We start from the raw sequence: 21492 nt of genomic DNA, 5'->3' as shown, positions 1-21492 counted from the left end.
TGGTTTTTTATAACTTTGTTTTTTATAAAAAGAAAAACAAAACACAGCAGTCACTTTATTCTTAAGTTTGTACTTTACAAAACCTCAAGGAAGAAGTCCTTGAGGAAGAGGTGTGGAGACGGTAAGAGTGAAAGGGGACGAGGAACAAGCCTGCTCATCTGGGGCACCAGGCAGATGCGAGGTCCAGGCAAGCGCAGGAAGGCCTTGCTTACTGGCTGCGCAAAGCTCAGCTGAGTGGCCTGAGAGTGTTTCAGCCCTGAGACTGTTGTCATTTGATAGGCAGCCTCTGGCCAAGGCTTCAAAGGAAGTAGACTTCTGCCAGGCCAGGGAGATGGCTAGCAGCAGGTGAGGCTACCCATCTAGGAGCTTCAGGATGCTCTCCCGCTCCTTCAGGGTCTTCCAGGCCTGGTCCTTTTCCTTCTTTGTGGGGGTGCGCTTCTTCTGCCGGGCAGCCATGATCTTGCGGAAGGCATCCATGACCTCATTGTCTGCCATGCGGACCCGCTGCCTTAGCTCCTGCCGGCTCACCTCCTCCTTTGCCAACCTGTGGGGACCACGTGTCATGGTTAACCCATCTCTAGAGGTTATACCTTCCTTTTTTCCAGACTGAGCCTCCAAATGATCCCAGTGGGGGCTAGCACTTCTTGGCCTGTTTCTATACTGACCAGTGTGGATATAGACGCAGAGCCACACTGACCTGGGACTGTAAGGCATTATTTAAGTGCTCTGAAAATGTTTAGTTCATGCTGCTTATAGTAGGGGCAGCATGTAGGAGGACAGGGAGAGCTCTACCTTCCTATCAATTTTTTTCTATCAATTTTAGTAGGTCACTAAAACTACTCTAAATTTTTTTTTTTTTTAGATAGTTTCAAACTGTGGCCCAGGCTGACCTGGAAATGACTCCACAGCCTCCTCTGGCCCTGAACAATCCTCTTGCTTCCACCTCTCAATTGCTAAGACTGTAGGTGTGACCCTCTGTCCTTAGCTTAAGAAAATAAAACCTAGAAGCCAGGCATGGTGACACACATCTTTAATCCCATCACTCTGGAGGCTAAGGGAAACAGATCTTTGACTTTCAGACCAGCCTGGTCTACAGACCAAGTTCTAGGACAGCCAGGGCTACACAGAGAAGCACTGTCTTAAAAAAAAAAAATCCACAAAAAGCAAAAAACTACAAAAAAAAAAAAAAAGTAAGCCGGGCAGTGGTGTCGCACGCCTTTAATCCCAGCACTTGGGAGGCAGAGGCAGGTGGATTTCTGAGTTCGAGGCCAGCCTGGTCTACAGAGTGAGTTCCAGGACAGCCAGGGCTACCCAGAGAAACTCTGTCTCCAAAAACCAAAACAAACAAACAAACAAACAAAAACCCCAAAAACAACAACAACAAAAAACCCAACCAACCAGAGAACCCCAGGAGCTGGAGGGATAGCTCAGCAGTTAAGCTCATCTGTAAGACCCAGGTTTGGTTCCCAGCACTCACATGCTGGCTAACAACTATCTCTGGTTCTAGTTCCAGAGGATCCAATGTCCTCTGTAGGTACCAGGCACACACACGGGGTACAGACATACTTGCAGGCAAAACACCTACACACATAAGAACAACCCACAAGCAATATATACACATGGCTATATAGTTTATCCTCACAACAATCTTGCAAAGGAAGAGATTAGTATTTCCTTGTTATAATAGTGAAGAGACTGAGGCTCACGTTGAGCATAAGTGAACAAAAGATCTGGAAAAACCAGCTTCAATTGGGCCTCCAGCTCCTGCTCTCCCTGCACTAGCCCTTCGACGTGTTAGAATTACAGATGTGCACACCGAGCTTCAGCTTGCTTTTAAACGGTCTATCTTCAAAGGTGATCTGCCTGCTGGGCATGCATCTGACTTAGATTTACTGATGGAACTGAAGGTTTCCAGGAAATGGAGTCCTCTGTTGCTTGGGCCTGGCGTGACCTGGCTGCAGCCGGAGTCCAGCAGGCCCATGGCTGAGCTGCAGCCTTCGGAGAGGCCCACGCCATCTCCTCGCCTCACTCTTCCCTTTAACAGTGTGCTGCATCACCCTGCTCTCCCATTTGCCCCATCCTTCCTGCCCTTCTCATCGGTGGCTTTCTCCTTGCCCTTGAAAGGGAACATGAGTTCTCTTGTCTCAGATCTCAGCTCAGCTCTCGGCTGGATGTGACTTTCAACAATACTCCACGTCACCGGCTTCTATCCCTCATCTAGTAAATAGAGAAACAACCACCCACTGCCTGAGCTGTCTTTCAAATGTACAAAATTCTGACACACAGTGGGTACTAAACACACATTGGTTTCTTTATTCTCAGATGCCCTCAAAGCCCACAGCTGCCTCTCCTTTAAATGGTGTGTCTCCTTTAACCATCTCAGAGAACACGAATGTGCTTCTTTCTAGCCCTACTGCTGCACCATAGGGACATAAGAGTTGGTCAAGTGAGTGACTGAGCCCTGCTGTCGGGGCTCTGTGAGGCTGTGCCACAGGTCTGCCTGTGAGGAAGGAGCACGGAGCCCTGCTTGAGCTCCAACAGAAGGGTAGCTCCTGCCAGCGTCCTTCACATGTCACCTGTACCCTTGTCATCAGTGCAGAGTCGAATGTGAAGTGACATAAAATGAACTGTGACTGGTTCTCTAAAAAACAAGTAAGTGTGGGGTGATTAGCCAATCAAAATCACAGGAGGCCTGCAACGCTAGCAATGCATTTGTCTGAGCGGAAAGCACACTGGTGTTTATCATTTCCAGTTTTCTCTATGGTGTGTTTTGTGTATGTTTTATGTGTACCTGTACATGTGTGTGGACACATGAAGGCTAGAGGTTGATACCAGATGTCTCTATCATGCTTCACCTTATTTATTTCTACTATAATCTGTCTGTCTGTCTGACTGTCTATTAGGAGTCACACATGCTATGGTGTGCATGTGGAAGCCAGAAGACAACTTCCAGGCGCTGGTTCTCTTTCTCTCTCATGTGGATTCTAAGGACAGAACTCAGGTGGTCAGGCTTGGTGGCAAGGGCCTTCACCCGCTGAGCAATCTTGCAGGCCCTCTGCCTTCTTTTTTGAGACAGATCTCTCACTGGGATCTCAGGCAGGCCTAGTCAGCTAGGCTGTCTAGTCAGTGAACTCTGGGGAATCCACCTGGTCATGACCATCCAAGCTCTGGAGTTAGGGATGTGCTGTGCTGGGGCCCACTCTTAAGTGGGAGCTGAAAACAGAACTCAAGAGGTCAGCCTTGGTGGCAAGCACTTCCCCAGTGAGCTCTCTTCCCGGTGCCTCTGTGGTATTTTGACTAAGAAATACCGTAAAGAAAAAAAAAAAAAGCACACACATAAAAACACAAAATCAGACAAAATGTGACCCAACACTGTGAATGTTATCAAACTATACTTAATGGAATCAGGGGTGGAGATGGCTCAGTGGTTTAGTGTAGTACTCTTGCAGAGGGCTGGAACCATCCTGCCACCACAGACACCTGGGCTCACACATGCATGATTAAAATGAAGTAAATCTAAAACTAGAATCAAACCATCCATCTGTCCACTGTGGGTGCTAGAGCCGTACCCCTGCACTTAGGACCCGTCTGAGACACAACCTAGGGAGGAGGACTGCTCGGTGGCATGGTGCTCACTCACCTCAGCAGGTCATGCTTCTTGGTGCGGTTGTGTGCACTGAGTGCCTTCAGCTCAGCCTGCCGTTTGCGCAACTCAGCAAGGACCTCATCCTCTGAGTCCTCAGCAGGCCGGTCCTCGGACTCCAGTAGGCCCTGGGCAATCAGCTCCTCCTTGATGCGGCTCTCCAGGGACTTGGTATGTGGCACACTACAGACAGGCAGGTACCTGAGCTCTGAGGGCCAGCTGGCCCCTCTCAGAGGACCCTGGTGCTTCCTTTTACCTAGTGAAACCACTATAGCCACACATGTTCCAGGCCTTGTGATATGTTGCAAATTGTGAGTTGCAATCTTTTACGATATATATATTCCCCCATTTTATTTGTTTTAGCTATATGTAACTCATAAGTATATTCTGAATACACATAGGATCACTCCTTTCCCTTTTTTGGTATTCTGTTCTCTTTGTTTCGTGTCACATATTTCTGTAATGATTAACAGTTCCAAGTTATTTTGCATGTAGTTTTGGCACTGTGATCCCTTCAGGTGAGCACTCGGCTTATCTCCTGGAAGAGCAGAGCTGCGGTGATCAAGTCTGGACTAAGCCTGTGTCCAGGAATGAGGCCAGCACCCCCACATGACAACTGCTTCGCCAAAGGGTCCCCAGCCTTTCTACTAACAGAGACACGTCTCCCCATGAAGAGACAGAGCGAAGCTGACAGGCAAGCCTGGAGCACAGCTTGCGGACCACTCACCTGAAAGGCTTGTTCTGATTGCGGGGGGAGGTGCTTGCCCCATCAGCCCCTGAGTCTTTCCCAGACATGTCAGGAATAGGAGAGTCCTCCATAGGGGAAATAATATTTTCCTGAAGACCAGAGGAAGTGAGGAGGAGAGTGTTATAACATTCCTGTTTCTCTGCTCCTCTCGGACAGACACAGTCTTCACAGGCTAGATAGCAACGTCTGTCATCTCTTTCATCCACCCGTGGTAAAAAGCTTCCTCCAAAGCTTTGATCATTCCTTTTTGGGTTCTAGAGATTCCTTTTTTGGGGGGAGGGGAGTATCTATATAAAAAGAGGGACACACAGCAACAGTGACAGACTCGGCACATGGCACTGTGGGAGCATGGTGTGGCCAGAGATAGCCCAACACTGTGCTTTCCCCCACAGCAGCTGAGCTATACTACATCCCAGGCACTCTGGCAGTCAGAGGCACTCGTGGGATAAATTCTCCAAGGGAAAGTGATGTACAGAGGGAAGAGTCACAGTCACACCAGAAGGCTTCCTTCACATACTCCTCCTCAACTTCTGAGGGCCCAGTGCAGTAACAATACCCAGAGAGAACTTGGCCAGGATGAAAAGCCATATAAGCTGGAGTCTGCTGGGCTAAGGCAGACTTCCTCTTCCCTTCACCTCAGTCTACTCCAGACTGCTCTCTGATAGAAAAACTATTGTGTTAGAGCCAAAGAGGAAACCGAGGCTCAAGGATGTAAAAGGTGCTTCTGAGGTCAGGCCCGGGTGTTAAGATGGAAACCCTAAGTGAGGCTTGAATCCTACCTTTACCTATTAGCAGATGGTCTGAAGAAAAAGTTCCCTTTTCTCACCCTCACGTTCCTCACAAGCTCGTGCCTCCAGTCAGAGGACGCATGGACTCCCCCTAACCAATGCTCAGCAGAGGCATCTTTGGAAGCCTAGTGTGGTGGCTTACACCTGTCATCCTGGAACTTGGGAGGCTGAGGTAGGAGAATGACTAAAAGTTCCAATAGTTTGTGACTCTATCTCAAAAAGTAAAACAGCAATAAACTGCTAGCACCTGTGTGTGTGTGTGTGTGTGTACAGGTTTTTTTTGGTTTTCTGAGATAGTCACATGTAACCGGGATGCCTTGCCTGAGCTCTGAGCCTCCTGCCTCTGTCTCCCAAATGCTGCTGGGATTACAAGCATATGCCACATGCCTAGCTTGTAGTTCCCAGTCCAACGGCCTGCTCACCTCCACTAGGGCCTGCAGCAGGCGCTGTGTCAGGGCACCAAAGGGACACCCATCTTCTGGCTGTTCATGCTGGGCCTCAGACTTCTTCAGCAGGGCATCCACATCTGAAGTGGACAGGGAGAACAGCAGGGAGGCCTGAAGCTCTGGGAACTCAGACCCAGGCCTGGGGTGTACGGAGGCTGAGGCTTACCTTTTGTGTCCAGTTCCGTCAGTGGTCCTATGAGGCCTTTCTTCTTGTCAGCCACAGCTGCTGCCCGGGCCCCATCCTTCTGCTCCTCCAGCAGATCCTCCTGGGCCCAACGCTGGGAGTAGTGTTTCCCTAGTGGGGGAATCTGCAGCAAAGAGGCCATTCAACTCTAAGAGGTAAACACTGGCCATCTGAGACTAGAGTGTGGGAGGCTCTCTTGGCATAGGACTCTGTCAGGAAGCATCCATTCACTCTGTTTCTTTCCTCACAGATTTGTTGCCCAAGTCCCTAGCCCAAGGCCAAGGCTGATGCCACAAAAGGCAAACAAGATACAATCTCTACAGTCATTCTAGTAAGAGAAACAGGTATAGAAAGAATGGAAACAGCTGGGTGTGGCACACACACCTGTCCTCTCAGCCCTCTGGATGCTGACTTAGGATGATCAGGAGTCTGAGCCTGGGCTAAAACTCTATTTTGTCTCAAATAAACAAACAAGAACCAAAAATCAAAATACACCTAGAAGTTGATATGCATTATCAAGATATAAAATATAAGCCAGGCATGATGGCACACACCCTTAGTCCCAGCACTGGGGAGGCAGGCAGACAAACAAACAAAACAAAAAAGAAACCAAAAAAAAACCACAACCACCACCACCAAACAAAAAGATACAAAGTATAAAATACTATGTCTGTGGACCCTCTTGGTCAGAGGTAATTCCTCTAAAGAGAACTTGGGCTCAAAGCAGGGATAAGAAATTATTTTCTTATGTTGCTTAAACTTACTACTGTCAAAATGGATTGCCTTTTCTCCACGTCTCTGAGCCATCACTCTGCTATAGGACAAGCTGACTCGGCGAGATTACAGGTGGTAGCAGTGCTTCTGGTCAGGACTGAACCCGGGGCCTGGCCCATGCTAAGCACCTGCTCTACCACTGAGCAATAGGACTATATCTCTGGCCTCAGATAGATGGTTTTCAAAGTCAGGTTAGTATACTTAAAGCAGCCCAGGGACCATGGTGGCACCAAGTGAGACCATATCCTTTACTCTCCTTGGAGAAAGGGCCTCAAACTTGCCTCAGCCTTCTGAGTGCAACAGAGGTGAGCTACCGGGCCCAGCTCCCCCTTTGTGTGGGAGAGTCTGCAGAAGCATCTTTGGTGGCAGTAGCATGAACTTGGGGCCTTGAAGAGTGAGGTAGTCTGTCAGGCTGAGAAGAGCTTGTGTGTAGACCCTGGTGTGAGGCCAGGGGGAGGGAACATGTATGGTGTAGCCAATAAATGCAGCAGGAAAGAGAGATGTGGCCAAGGACAACCGGAGAGGAGAACTGGGGTGTCACCAAGCACTGAAACACTTGGACTCCATCCCGTACTAACAGGAGTCAGGGAGCCCCAGAAGCAGGCCTGTGTCATGAGCAACTGATATGGCGGCTGTCCTGTGGAGGAGTCCTTTATCTTCCTTTTATTTTTATGCTCAGGAAAACTAACTTGCTGGGGACACATCTCAGCTAATGGAGAGCTTGCCTGGAGTGCTGAAAGCCCTGGCTTCTGTGTCGGGACTGCACAAACCAGGCACGGTGGTACCTACCTGCAAGCCCAGCACTAGGGAGTCAGAGGAAGAGGATCAGGAGTTCAGGGTAATTGTTAGCTAACAAAGTTCAAGGCTAGCCTGGAATAAATGAATTCCAGCCTCAAAAAAAAAAAACCAAAAAAACCAAAAATCATCTTTTAAGCCAGGTATAGTGATATGTTTGTGGTCCCAGACACCTGGGGACCTGAGGGGGTGAGAGAGGACAATGGTTGAGTCCAGGGGTTCAATGTCAGCACAGACACCATAGCAAATTCTAGTGCCTTAGAAAAGAAACAGAAACTTAGCTTTTATATGTGGAAGGAAGGAAGGAAAGAAGGAAGGAAGGAAAGAAGGAAGGAAGCAAGGGAGGGAGGGAAGAAGGAAGGAAGAAAGTATTGCCCAAGTATAAAAACAAGGAGAGTGTTCAGAGGCTCTTTGGATAAAGGCTAGGGGACAGAGAAGAGCTGAACCTTACTGTCTGCAGGGGTAATGGAGCAGGCAGGAGGCTGGGAAGAGAGAGTAGTTGATGCAGGCTTTGCTGCCTAGGATTCTCAGGCGCCTCTGAGCCCTCCTGTACTGACTGTGAGGCTCAGGTCTCTACCTTGTAATGTTCAGCTTCATCTTCTGGGGGCTTCAGGAGCTCCTCTAGTGTTCGCACCTCCTCACTGGTGATGTCAGCACAATAGGGCTCCACAGAGGCCCAGAACCTACAGGGAGAAGCAGACCCAGAGTGGGTGAGGCACTCCTCCAGCCTTAGCCCTGGGTCTTCCAAGACTCCACCACGCGTCACTAGGCCCCCCGGCTCCCTTCTATGTGCTCAGGCTCAGAACCTGTTGGGAGCATCATTCTTGGGGATCCGAGGCACATCGATTGGGTCATCAGTAAATTCATATTCCTGGATTTTGGGTTGAACGTTTTTGGACTTGGGTCGTCCTGGGCCCGGGCCTGGCCCATGTCCCGTCTTCCCTTCCAGTTTCTGCTTCTTGGGCTTCCCATGTTTGGGGGGAGCACCAAGCTCATGGTCTCGACCTAGCTTCAGGAATCGTCGGTCACCTTTCTTATCCTGCCAGTCAGTAAGGATCTGAAACACACAAAGACAGGCCCTGAGAAGGAGGGACTGGGCGCTTCTTTCCTGCCATGGGTAACTGAGATCTAAACCGATCATATTTCAAAATCCCCTGCTCCTGTCTGTGATTTTTCTCACATGAATTTAACTGTCGGTCTACATACACTCTGATTTACCTCTGCCACCCAACCTAGTCACAAACGGTTTGGCAGGAAGATTAACAAAATAAAAATAAAAAAAGGTTGGGCCCCAGGGCACAGCAGTCCTGGGGAAATATGCTGCTGCCTGTTTTTGGATGGCATCCTTGGCCGTCAGTACCTGCAGAGGGCTAACTGCTCTGTCACGATGCCCGTGTGGGTCTCTCTTCCCATCCATCCCTTGCCTTGGCAGATGGAGTGAGCCTAACGACCCATCCCATCACCTGACATAATATGTCTCTAGTGATGTCCCCTGTGGAGAATCACCTGGGTTTCAGCTTCCAGGACGCGCAGTCGCCTGCTTGCAGAGGACAGCAGGGTCTCAAGTTCTAGCTGCAGGGTGTCCAGCTCCTCAATGCCAATGCCATCGTCCTCAGAGCGGGCCAGCACTGCCGTGTACCGGGGACAGACCTTCAGATGGTCCACAGACTTGAAGTCATGAAACTGCAATGGGCAGTCCTTCAGCTCACTCATGGCCCAGGAGATGGGACCCTGTAAAATTAGAGAGAAGACCATTGGATAGGAGACAAAGTAGCATGGGGAGAGAGACCCAACAAAGAGACCAGGCTTCAGCACCCTCAGAGATAAGGACGGTGGCAAAGCTCCTGTTGGCAGAACCCTGACTGTACACTAGTGAAGGCTTACTTCACTGAATTATGCACATAATCTTAATTGGGGAGCATTTTTCCATGTTATTTATTTATTTATTTACTTATGAGACAGAGTTTCTCTGTATAACAACTCTGGCTGGCCTGGAACTCATGATATAGACCAGGCTGGCCTTGAACTCAGAGATCCAGCTGCCTCTGCCTCTGGAGTTCTGGGATTAAAGGTGTGTGCCACCACCACCTGGTTTCTTTTGACAAAGAAAGGAAAAAGACTCCAAGAGAGTATGCACACATGCCTAGACTCCTAACTGCAAATTATTGTCTTTTTTGTTTTAGTAGCATCTCCAGACTCCACCTTACCCCCATTTTTTGGGGAGACAAAAATCTCATTATGTAGCCTTGAGTGGTCTGGTACTCATTTGATACATAGATAAGGATGATCTCAAATTCATAGAGCTCCCCCCACCCCCACCCCCACCCCCACCCCAGAAAGCACCTGCCTCTACTCGCCAGAGTGCTGGGATAAAGGTATGTACCCAGGTCGGTCTCAAACTAGCTATGCAGCCAGGGATTTACTTCCACCTCCCAAGAGATGGAATTTTAGGCATGTACCACACCTGATTCATACGGTGCCTATTCGTTCTAGGCACAAATTCTCCAAACTGAATTACGTTAGTTACATCCAACCCCCCTTTCATGAATTCCAGGCCTTGAACTTATGAGCCACCTGCTTCAGCCTCCCAAGTAGCTAGGTGTACAAACCTGCATGATCAGGCCGGCCTCCTAGTTGCAATTTGAACCACAGTAGTCTCGAATCTGCAGCATTAAGGGAGAGGAGATACCAGTGTGCCCTGTCTTCTGTTTCCCTACGTTGGGCCGTTTCTAGCACACTTACAGGGTTCTCCCAGCCTCTCCTCGGCTCACTCCATTCCACTTTCCATTTGCACTTTCTCTGTGTCCATAGGTAGTTTGGATCACAGGCTGGTCAGGCAGACAGAACTAAGTTCCAGCCCATTTTCTTATGTGCCTTTCTAAACTTGTTACTTAACCTGAGTCTTCGTTTTTGTTTTTTGTTTTTGGGTTTTTTTCCAGGACAAAAGATGATGCCTCAGTCTACTTCCCCATTAAAAAGTATGAATCTGTAAAATGGGGGCATCGAGAGTACCTACCTCCCTGGAATGTTCTGAGGATTAAGAAGTGATGCTCGTCAAGTGCCCAGTTCAGTGCCTGGCACAGAAGTGGGACTGCTTAATGGCTGGCTCCACCTGTGTGTCGCCCCAAGATCCCGCCTCCAGGGTCCTTGTCCTCTAGGGAGCCCCTAACACAACACCCGCCTCTCCTACCTCCTCTCTGCGGCCTCCTACAGGCCCCGGGCCGCAGGAGGGGGCGGGGAGTTCAGGGCGATCGGAGCAACTGCTCCGGAACTGGCTATGGGCGGGCCCCCTGCAGTTGACGCGAGGGCGGGGACACGGCCAGCCCACAGTAGCCCGTTGGGGTGGGGGGTGGGGGTCTAAGGCCACCTACGAATCTCCGGGAAGTGGAATGCTAGGCCTGAGGAGTCCCGGGCTAGGAAGCAGCCCCGGGCTGAGGTGGGGCTCAGAGCCCAAATCTCAAGGGACTGGCTACCCGGCCGAACCCTAGGGTTGCTAATGGGAGGAGCCCGGAGAGGATAGGAGAGCACCACCGGAAGAAACGTCGGGCTTCTCCGGTTCGGCCTGTCCTAATTTGGTGCCCAACCTGAGGTCGGGCTGTACTATTGTCACACGGGGGAGGCTACAACCAAAGCGACAAACACTAAAGGCGCTGGCGGAGTATGTGTGGAGATCCAAGGGGCTTCGACTGCTACTGTGTCATTGCATGTCGTCTACACGTCCCAGAGATCCCAATGTGAAATCGTCCTGCAGATCTGAACATCTCTCGGCTCTTCCTCCCCGGTCCTGCCCGAGATGGTCCAGCCCGGAAGTGCTGTCGGAGACTGCGGCTGCGCCTCTCTGGAAAGGGCAGGCGTCGCGGGGCCGGGCACTTCCGCACTTCCGCTTTCCGGCCCAGACAGCGCCCGCGATGGTGAGGGACCAGGGGCTGGGGGCCTCCCTGTGTTTTGCCTGGAGAGGCTGTGGGTCTGGGGGAGATGCTGCTTGCCGCTAGGGCTTGCAGCCGGTGGTTGCCCTGGGATGAGGGGGCACGGTGCGGATTGAGAGGCAAAGGGTGGGGCGAGGGCCGAGGCGAGGAGGAAGGGGCGAGCTGGGAGGTTCTCTGGACAAGGGCAGGTCCAGAGGCTTCCAGGTTGAGAATCCCGGGCATGAATGGCCTCTCCCCGAAGTTCGGAGGAAACAGGAGGCGGAGCTGCTAGGCCTGTGGTGGTGGCTTGCAGCGGGGCCTCCTCTCCATCCACGGTAGAGATTCGCTAAGTACACCCCTCTGTCCCTGCCTGCCTTCTTGGTCTCACGATACCTCTTGGCAAGTGCCCACGTCACCTTATTACCTCCTTGGCCCTTCCTGGAAGCCTTGCCTTCCAGCTCCCAATGAAGGTTCTATGTTATTGCCTTCATTCAGACTCCTTCCTAGGTGTGCATAACCGTGTTGTCTTTAATGTTTGTAAATGCCGCTGGTCCCTCCCTTCCAGGGGATGCTCGGGTTTGGTATCTGTGGGTGTCCTGTGCAGTTGTTCTTTCCAAGTTCCTTCTCTTCCTACTGCTTTCCCTGGTCAGCTTCGATGACCTGAGTTCTGCAGGCTGGACTGCTTGTCGCGCCCCCGTGAGTGCTGTCAGGGGAGAGACTTTGAAATTAGACCCTCTTTTTGAAAACTCTACTTTTCTAAGCTTGCTCCTGTGTTCCATGTCCTGACTGGTTTCATTCCTCGTTGTGAAAGCCGTTTCCTTCTGTCTGACTGAGGAGACAGCTTTGCGTTTTTAAGCATTCAAGTTTATTCTGACTTCTTCAAGCCACTAAAGGATAAATAGTACAGGGCTGACCATCTAAAATTTGGTTTTCTTTCAATGAACTTTGACAAAATAATCAGATAGCCACAATCGAGGTAGAGAACATTCTATCACTTTTCCAATGGTACTCGCCACCACATGCAACTAATTTTACCTTTCCAGTTTTGCCTCTTCTTGGTTGACATAAGTAAAGATCTGTGGTATGTAGCTAGAGCCCACTGCCGAGCTACTCGACCACTGTTTTTTAGTCTGTATCGGCTCTGTCTGATGTTTGTCCCTGTGATCCTCCGCTTGCCTCTGCTGTCGCTCGCATCCTGTGCGCTTGCCTTTTCTCTGCCATAAGTCTCACTTCCTTATTCATTCCATTCTCCAGAGAGCCTCTGTGCAAGTCGTGTAGCTTCCTCCTCAGAAAGTCCCAATGCTTCCTGCTATATTGAGAGAAAAACTGAGTGGAAAGTGTTCTAGACTGTCTAGGGTTTTATCTCAGCCTGCCATTACAGCCTGCTCTGTGCGATTTAAAGCAGTTCTCACGCCCAGAAACCTTGCCACTTTGGGAAGTCTTAATGCTCTTTTGTGTAATCTAGCCCTGCTTAAATTAGTTCAATTGTTCATTTACTGTACAGAAAATTTGTAAGACACTGTGTATAGGAGGTACTAAGCTAGTTATAACCTGCACAACTGAATAAAAGTTAATGTCTGTAGACTGTGAGAATTACAAACTAGTGAAGGAAAATATATTTAACAAAATACGTAACGTTCTGTTGTGAATTAAGTGTAAAGTGAACATACCATAAACTATAATAAATGCATTGAAGGGGAAGTAAAAAAGGCCATGTTGAGGAAGGAAGAGGGCTTCTCTACTGAGCTCTGAGGGGCTGACCTAAGCAAGGAGGAGGAAAGATTGCAGGTGATGATGCTTCAGCATGTGATAAGCCCTGAGGGGAGACAAACCTTGACTGAGATAAAGTAGCTAGCCAGCCATTATAGCTGACCTTGTCCGCTCTGCTGAGAATGTCTGTGTTCCACTTCTTATCCTGAATCTGGTCAAAACCAATTTCTTTAGACAGTATAGATTATTTTTAAGTCTAGTTAATTTTATACTTTACCCTCCGTTAGCCCTTATGATCCTCGCCCAGTTGAGCTATTTGAGGGTAGCAGTGCTCTGACTGGATTCCCAGCATGTTCACGACATGGACTGATACATTTGTCAGTTTAGTAAGCAGATAGGGATACGGATCCTTCTAGATCAGCATTACCTAGCTTTGGCACTGATGATGCTGTGTGATTCTGTTGTGCATGCCAGGATATTGGGCAGCATGTCTTGCCTTATATCCTGTCCACTTATATCGATAGTGCCCTGTCCCCCGGTCATGACAGTCAACTTTTTCTTCAAACTTTGTGAATTGCCAAGCCGAATTATTTGCTGCTAGGAACCACTGCTCTAGATTTTAACTCGTCTGCATCTTGAAGACTGGCTGTAATGTGTTCTGGGTGACAGCCATGTCCGAAGCCTTCAGTACCGCCTGTTCTATAGGGACTGCAATGCTCTGACTGGCTTTGTTTTGGTGAGGCAGATTCTGATCCTTCCTATATCTTGGGTTTATTCCTACAGACTGCCACTCTCCGCCCCTACCTTAGTGCCGTGCGGGCCACGCTGCAGGCCGCCCTCTGCCTGGAAAACTTCTCTTCCCAGGTCGTGGAACGACACAACAAGCCAGAGGTCGAAGTCAGGTAGGGAAGGAGGAGGTCAGAGCGGAGCAGAGGAGAACAGCCGGGACCTATGCTCTCAAACGGTCAGGATACCTTGAGTGACATCTATCTTGTTGCCAGATGAACAGTTGCTCCTGATTTGGCTGATTCCAAAATAGGGTCATAGAGCTCCCATTCAAAAGCCATGGGAGACCTACCCCAAAGTGTGACTTTGAGAGCAGAACTGTGGAGAAGTGTCTCCAATAACATTACTGAGCTCACTGGCAGCTCTAGAAGAGATCACAGGATTTAGTTCCCAGAGATGACACCTCTAAACTTTTATTAATGTAAAGATGAAGACTTTTTTTATTTTATTTTTTATCTTTAATACTGTCTGGCAACTTAGACCTTTTTACACTCAAACTCTCTGTATTTTGAAAGTATTATTCTCTTGACTGGTTTTATAAGTAAATATTCTTCCTCTGAAATTTTACCTGGCAAGGAGATGATATAAGACTGCTAATCCCAGCTCATGGGAGGCTGAGGCAATAGAACACAGAGACAGGGCCAGCCTCAGCTACACAGCAGGTCCTCTCTCAAGAAAACAAAAGAAGCAAAGAGGGTAAATTTGAGGTGTACATAGTTGAGATAAGCCATGTTACCACATTAGATGATAAAGGTATTTTTTTGCTAGGTATTAAACCCAGGTCCTTGGGGCATGCTAGGCACACAGTTTACTTTGGGCATAGGGATATGGTTCAGCTATAACTTAATATAACTTTATATGACTCAAACAATTGAAATGTTAAGATGGACTGTTATTTGAGATACATGTGTTATTACCTGATATACATGATTTCCACTAGGCATTTTCAACAGTTCATAGAGCACAAGGACCTTTAGAAATACAGAGTCGGGGCTGGAGAGGTGGCTCAGTGGTTAAGAGCACTGACTATTCTTCCAGAGGTTCTGAGTTCAATTCCCAGCAACTACATGGTGGCTGACAACCATCTGTAATGGGATCTGATGCCCTCTTCTGGTGTGTCTGAAGACAGCAACAGTGTACTCATATACATTAAATAAATAAGTCTTTAAAAAAAAAAAAAAGAAAAGAAATACATAGTCAATGGCATCAGCTTGGTTCTCTGATTCTGTGTTTTTAGGAGTAGCAAAGAACTCCTATTACAGCCTGTTACCATCAGCAGGAATGAGAAGGAAAAGGTTCTTATTGAAGGCTCCATCAATTCTGTCCGGGTCAGCATTGCTGTGAAACAGGTAAGTCACCAGGGAGGGGGAGGGGCAGAGTTAGTGCTCGTCGCAGCCAGGGATCCCATTGGAATAGTTAGAGAGCTAGATTCAGAGCCTGCTTCCAGGAGTTGCCTTGGGATTATTGGCCAGACAGACAGAGCTAAGTAAGGTGGCACATACCTATAATCCTAGTACCTGGAAGGCTGAGACTGAGGAGGGAAAGCCCAGGACTAGCCTGGGCTACTTGGTGAGTCCCTATCTAAAAAACAAAACAAAAAGTGGTTCAGTAGGATAAAACAACAGCAGCCCTGTCATAGGCCTGGCAAGGCCATGGGGTCAAGTGAGGTGTTGGAACAGAGAAGGTTTCTAACAGGTAATGGCTGTGTGCTCTTAGGACAGTTCCAGCACTGGTTTGATAGTCAGTTTCTGAAACTGCCACTTCATTTAAAAATAGAAGATACAACACATATGCACATACAGAATTCTCAAATAAAAAAACAAATCCACCCAGACATCCAATTCTAGCTTGTCTTTCAGAGACAACTGTGTAGGCCAGCAGTGTGTGGGATGTGATTTCCAGAGTCAGGGAAGAAAAATGCCAACAACTGTCAGAATTAACGATCTGTCTAACAATCGTTCGGACAAATGCCGTTGCATTTTTTTTGTGTATTTTCTCTAGTAGTTTTCTACTTGGAAGACCTACTTGTAGGTCTTTTATCCACCTTGAGTTAATTTTTGTATATGGTGGAAGATTAGGGTCTGGTCTCTTTCTTCCACATTAGAATGTCCAGTTGTCAGAACAATTTGTTGGAGAAATTGTTGCCATTTTGTGACCTTGGTGCTTTTGTTGGAAATCGGGCGACTATAAATATTTGAGTTTCATTCTAAGCTTTCTGTTCAGTTCCAGTATAAGATAGAATTTCCGTTTCTTCGTGTTTCCTCAGGCAGTGTTTCCAAGTATCTACCACTTAGGCCTATGCCTTTCTGTTTCTGTATCAATTGAATGGTTATTTAAAGTTTGTTTTAAATGTGAGCTATGTTCTATTTCCACTTTGGAAAGAAACTATGTATCCTAAATGGGAAAAGAGTATCATTTGCCGCTTTACTGCAGACAACTCTCAAAATAGCAGTCAAAACAAAACAATGTTACAAAAATCAGATTAGCGACTTCTTGCCTATGAGAGCTTCAGGGTTAAAAGGAAGGCGAGTGAGCGAGCAGCAGGCGGCTAGGCAGCTCTGCCGGCGTCTGATTACCCAAATGCAGATGTAATGGGGAGAGTTGATTTGGGGGTTTTGGGGTTTTAGTAATGTTGAAGCACACACTCTTGAGGAAGTCTCTGATACCCAGGTCGTGTGTGCCACCAGTGCTGAGAAAGGCCACTGGTGACCTGAGGGTGTTCAGGAAGTTTGAAATACTGGTGAGTACTCCATTGGAGCTGATGAAAGACTGGTGTGAGATGCACTCTCAGTACTACAGGTTAAGGCAGACTGGCCCTGGGGAGGGCTTCCTTTCGTCAGCAGCAGATGCTGTAATTCAAACATCAGTAGCCTTTGTTCCTACCAAACCTCTCAGCCTCCTCTGCTAACTTGGGGAGTCAGTGGGGCCGGAAAACCAGGCTCAGTGTGGTTTGGATGTTCATGCTGACTTTAAGAACTCTCTCTTTCTCTGTTTGCTGTCGCCAGGCAGATGAGATTGAGAAGATCTTATGCCATAAGTTCATGCGCTTCATGATGATGAGAGCAGAGAACTTCTTTATCCTCCGAAGGAAGCCTGTGGAGGTGAGACCCGTGCTTCTCGTTATTTGTCATTCCCAGGATGCTGTCTGGGGGCAGACCCGGATTGTTTGATTTTTGTACTACTGGGGGTGGAACCCAAGGCCTTGCACTGCTGGGCAGGTTGCTGTGCTACAGCCTGGGTCTGTAGGATGGATTGCAGGCTGAGGCTGCTTCTCTAGCTTAGGGTGTCACTGCCTGGGCGGAGTCAGCCTGTACCGGGTAGCAGGGAGACAAAAGCCCCGGAGAAGGTCGGTGTACAGTGCCCTCCTCCTCAGAACCTTGGGTCTAGTCACAGACAAAACAGTGATTTCAGTGTGCTCTAGCTCACGATTCTTCTGCCTTAGCTTCCTCCACACTGGGAGTACAAGCATGCCCACCACACCCATGTCAGGAATGTTGGGGGGGGAACAGCAAAAAAAGCAAAACAAAAACTTTCCTACCAACTGAAGTCCAGCCTTTCAATGCCACAGTAAACAGTGAATTGCTTGTTGTCTGCCTTTGTATGTAAAGGTACATAAGCTCCCTGCCAAGTCTCCCTGGTGACCTGGCAGCCACTATGTTAGAGCAGTGGTGACCATCACCGAACATCCTGAGTGTGTTAGCCTCTGGTGTTCTTCACCTTGCTCCCTGTCCTCACTCTAACCTCGGGGCTCACTCTTTCTCACACATCCTCTTGAAGCAAACAGCTCTGGTCCCATCCTTTTCCATGTCAGTTTTCCTGTGTTTTTTACTATTGGAGTCTTTAAAATAAGATTTATGATCCTTTTATTTCCTTGGTCCATTCCAAATACAGGCTATTTGTGCCATGGGGACATCTGACCTGGTACACGATTTTGAACTGGGTTCAGTTGTTTGGGTCCAGCAGACACACAAATGTACACTCATCCATACCCTACCCCCACTCCCAGTACCACCTCCACCTACCCAAGCAAGTTGGATTGCTGAGTGAGGGTTAATATATAGCTCAAGAGAAAATGGTAGCCAGTTGGAAGTCTGTGAGTAGGGAAAAGATGTGACAACCAGGTGTCCCTGGGGGGCTAATTTTGTCTTGTGTCTTCCTTCCCTGATGGCTTCCCTCTCTAGGGGTATGACATCAGCTTTCTCATCACCAACTTCCACACGGAGCAGATGTACAAACACAAACTGGTGGACTTTGTCATCCACTTCATGGAGGAGATCGACAAGGAGATCAGTGAGATGAAGCTGTCCGTTAATGCTCGGGCTCGGATCGTGGCCGAGGAGTTTCTCAAGAACGTGAGTAGGGCCTCTCTCCCCTCTTGATGCCAGGGTGGAAGAAGCTATGGGTTCTGGAATATGGTGACACTGACAAGATAGTCCTGAGTCTCCTCAGACCTGGAGCATAGCCAGGTACTTTGAAGCACAAGGCCAAAGATTTCACCCTTGAGAGCTAGAAGGCATTTCTATTTCTCTAAGACTGGGAGGCAAATCACTGTGGAAATTCCAGTTCTACATGGTCTTTTATCTGTCCTAGTTCAAACCCCCAAGTGAGGAAGAGAAAGTGCCTTGTGAATCTTCTGAGACCAAAGGACAGCCCATTTCTCGAACAGACTTAAATATTTTTCTTCACTGTCTGTTCTCACTGCTGTGGTTTCTTCAACATGTTCCCATTACTCATGGCTTGGTAATTCCCATTACTTCCATCTAACTGAAAGGCCTGCAGTGCTCAGAGAGGGTGGATTGTTTACACTATGGAGCTGGTAGCATCGTTTTGTCTAGAGATTCAGGACATGTTCCTGCCTTCCTAACAATCTCTGGTTTGTTGATACATTCCACTCAGGGCTGTCCAATCCCTCCATGGTAGAGCTAGTGTTTATTCCTACTAGTGCATACAAACCCAGCCCAGGGGAGCTCAGAAGCCTAAAAGTGGAAATGAACTCACTTCCCCTGGGGTTTAATTATCCTGTGGGTGGCCTTCTGAAGGCATGTCGCTGAACTGCTCAACTAAGCCTGGTTTCCTCAGCTGTGACCTGAGAGTGCTGTAAATATGTATGTACCTTTCAGGGTGTTAAGCATTAAGATCACAGAGTGCTTACTACGGAAATTTCCAAGTATGGAAATGTCACAGTTTCAGGAGTGATCATAAAGGACACTAGATTCATTTGACCAAGGGGAACTAGTGCTTGTCACAATTTAGTATTTGGCTTAAATTACTCAATCACTTATAATTTATGTGTGTAGGGAGAGAGAAGGAAAGAGGGGGGGGGGCACAGATTCCAGAACAGGATATCGAATCCCCTGAAGGTAGAGCTATAGGAGCTAACTGATGTCTATGCTGGGAACTGACGTCAGGTCCTCCAGAGGGAGTAGTATTCACTAAAACCATCTCTCCAGCCCCTAGGACTTAATATTTATTGTCTTAGGCTCTGGAAGTGAAGTTGCCTAGCCAGTATCCAACTAATAACTGGAAGAAAGGGAATACAAAGCAGGATTTCTGGTTTAAGCATCTACAATAGGGCCATAGCATCTGGTGATACTTCAGTCTCTCAGGCAGGTAGTGCATGTGGCCCAGGTGGTTTTGTGGAACATGGTAGCACTCGCCTCTAAAAAGGATTGCCACCAGGCAGCTACAGCCTGTTACTGCATCGTTGTCCTGCTTTTTCTTCTGGAGCTTGGAGTTGAACTGAACTCAGGGCTTTGCATGTTCTGCCCAAGCTGGTCTTTGTCTCCAGCTTGCTTTTAATTTTTATTTTGAGTTCAAATCTCACTGTGTAGTCCCAGGAGTCCTTGAATTTTCAGTCATCCCGCCTCAATCTCTGAAGTAGCTGGGATTGCAGGCTTGTATAGCCAGGCCAGAACAAATTGTTCACATGAACCCCCAAATTTGGGTTTGGTAGTGGTGTCTGTTGTCTTCAAAGTTAACAACTAATCCATAGCTTTGAACATTATGTGGCCCAGTCTTGGGCTATGCTCAGTCATTGAGCAGTCTCTAGTTTATAGTGTCCAGGATTGTTCTTGGCACCATGGGGCTACCTGAAGGCAAGAAGCATTTTCTTCCTGTCTCTTTCCTTCCCTGTCTCTTCCTCTCTTTTGATCTTCCTGAGAGGAGGCAGGGAAAACAGGTAACCTAGGCTGCCCCTAAATTTACTTTGCCTGAGGATAGTCTTGAACTCCTGAAATGTGTGCCTCCACTTTCCTGAGTGCTAAGATTTGTGTGTACTGCCACCGGGATCAGAAAGCTCTTCTAAGGCCTATTCCGGTGTGACAATCACCCAAAGTTGAACATAAAGTTAAAATAAAACCTTGTCCCTCTCTCCTTGGCTCCCTGAGCCCTGCAGCCCCTCACGTATGGGCCTATATCTGAAACAGTTTCAGTTGCTAAGCAAGCTACGGGGAAGCCCTCAGCACTTAATTTCTTCAGCTTTGCCTAATTTTGTGTTTCAGGCCAGTATCTTCAGATCACTGCTAAAGTCTGGCCAGATTAAGAGCATGCTCATGGGGCTGTAGAGATGATTTGGTGGTTAAGAGCACTTTTTGCTCTTTTGGGAGACCTGGGTTTGGTTCACAAAGAAAGAGTGTGTTCATGAAGTGCCAGAGGCTGATCTGGCTCTCAGAGACTTGAACAGCAGCAGCTTACCAAGATATAGTAACTCATTGCCTGTCATTCTCTTGGACAGTTTTAAACCGTCTAGCTGGATCTCGCAGCCTTCCCCTTGGCCTCCCCTGTGTCTCTGCGTCTGCAAAGGTGTCCTGGAGTCACTCCCTGGAGCAGCGGTGCAGCAGCAGCAGCAGCAGCAGGAAGCTGGGTCGGGTGGGCATTGGATTCGGGAGGTGGGTGTGGTGTGCTTGCTAGCTGTGCAGAAAGGCAGCAGTGGACCTGCCCTATGGCCTCATGTGTCTGGCCTGGCTAGCTTCTGATGCTCAGTCCCCTGGGCCGGGACAAACTTTTTTTTAAACGTCTTGAAACCTAAACTCTGTGCTTGTAGAAGACTGTAACCTTTTTGTCTCTCTCTCTCGCTCTCTCTTTTTTTTAAAAAACAAAACAAAACAAACCAAAACCAACCTCCACCTCCAGTGGCTGTGACTGGCCCCAGTGATTGTGTCTTATTGGTCGCTGTGGTCTGGGCGGGCCTGGAGCCAGAAGGCGACTATTTTTCCCCCTGAGCCACCCCAGGTGGGGAGAGAGGGAAGTTTCAGACTACAGTTTTTTTTTTTTTTCTTGCTGTCTTACAAGCCTCCTTGGGCCTAGTAGAGGTGGTATGGCCCCTCTACTAGCCTCTGGCATTCTGCCTGAAGATGCCCACTGCATTGGTTGGGAACAAGGGCTGAATCTATGATTGCCGGGCAGGCCTAGGAGCTGGGGCCCAGAAGCCAGGCCAACTTCTGGCCATAGGGGCCACCTGGTGTCCATCCAACACCCTTCCAGCTGAGAGGCCCCAAGATTTTTCCATCTGGGTACAGTGCCTGTGCTGGAGGTGCAGAGGTGAGTCCTGCCTGCTCAGGCTCCTCTGCTCCCGTGCTCGCTGACTCTGATTCTGATGAATTCCCCCTTCCCCTAATTAAACTCTCTTTCTGCCCCTTCGGGGCTGCATGAGCTCTGTGCTCTGTGTGCTTGTGCGAAAGGATGCCTGGTTTGTTTTTTTTCCTGGAGCCTTGT

The 21492-nt window shown here is 48.4% G+C and overlaps 2 protein-coding genes across 4 annotated transcripts; one reads left to right on the top strand and one right to left on the bottom strand.

Moving 5' to 3' along the window:
• Tada3 (transcriptional adaptor 3) lies at positions 1 to 10903 on the bottom strand. 2 transcript variants are annotated; one of them, XM_028788641.1, is made up of 10 exons: positions 10395 to 10903; positions 9988 to 10041; positions 8885 to 9109; positions 8185 to 8435; positions 7956 to 8061; positions 5792 to 5933; positions 5602 to 5705; positions 4371 to 4480; positions 3641 to 3826; positions 1 to 544 (listed from the first exon to the last, which is right to left on the bottom strand). In XM_028788641.1, the coding sequence occupies exons 2-10, from the start codon at positions 9991 to 9993 to the stop codon at positions 352 to 354; spliced, it is 1323 nt and encodes a 440-aa protein (XP_028644474.1). In that variant the 5' UTR covers positions 9994 to 10041; positions 10395 to 10903; the 3' UTR covers positions 1 to 351. The 2 variants fall into 2 exon arrangements, with proteins under 2 accessions (XP_028644474.1, XP_028644475.1); XM_028788642.1 differs by lacking the exon at positions 9988 to 10041.
• Positions 10904 to 11189: 286 nt separating this feature from the next.
• On the top strand, positions 11190 to 21429 carry Arpc4 (actin related protein 2/3 complex subunit 4). Of its 2 annotated transcripts, none has more exons than XM_028788614.1 (6): positions 11190 to 11289; positions 13777 to 13895; positions 15017 to 15128; positions 16785 to 16880; positions 17961 to 18131; positions 20513 to 21429. In XM_028788614.1, the coding sequence occupies exons 1-6, from the start codon at positions 11287 to 11289 to the stop codon at positions 20516 to 20518; spliced, it is 507 nt and encodes a 168-aa protein (XP_028644447.1). In that variant the 5' UTR covers positions 11190 to 11286; the 3' UTR covers positions 20519 to 21429. The 2 variants fall into 2 exon arrangements, with proteins under 2 accessions (XP_028644447.1, XP_028644446.1); XM_028788613.1 differs by lacking the exon at positions 11190 to 11289 and adding an exon at positions 11490 to 11618.
• Positions 21430 to 21492: the final 63 nt, after the last annotated feature.

Source organism: Grammomys surdaster, unplaced genomic scaffold, assembly GCF_004785775.1.
Source record: "Grammomys surdaster isolate TR1022 unplaced genomic scaffold, NIH_TR_1.0 125756, whole genome shotgun sequence".
NCBI classification, from domain to species: Eukaryota; Metazoa; Chordata; class Mammalia; order Rodentia; family Muridae; genus Grammomys; species Grammomys surdaster.
Note: the sequence above shows the minus strand (reverse complement) of the source record. Positions and strands in the feature narration are given on the sequence as shown.

Excerpts from the sequence above, each read along its gene's own strand:
- Arpc4 (XM_028788613.1), top strand. The coding sequence starts at position 11,529 with ATGGCCTCTCCCCGAAGTTCGGAGGAAACAGGAGGCGGAGCTGCTAGG. Across the intron at positions 11,619-13,776 it reads GGGCCTCCTCTCCATCCACG|ACTGCCACTCTCCGCCCCTA; the intron begins GTAGAGATTCGC and ends TTATTCCTACAG. Across the intron at positions 13,896-15,016 it reads AAGCCAGAGGTCGAAGTCAG|GAGTAGCAAAGAACTCCTAT; the intron begins GTAGGGAAGGAG and ends CTGTGTTTTTAG.
- Tada3 (XM_028788641.1), bottom strand. Across the intron at positions 8,062-8,184 it reads AAGAATGATGCTCCCAACAG|GTTCTGGGCCTCTGTGGAGC; the intron begins GTTCTGAGCCTG and ends TTCTCCCTGTAG. Across the intron at positions 545-3,640 it reads AAGAAGCATGACCTGCTGAG|GTTGGCAAAGGAGGAGGTGA; the intron begins GTGAGTGAGCAC and ends TGGTCCCCACAG.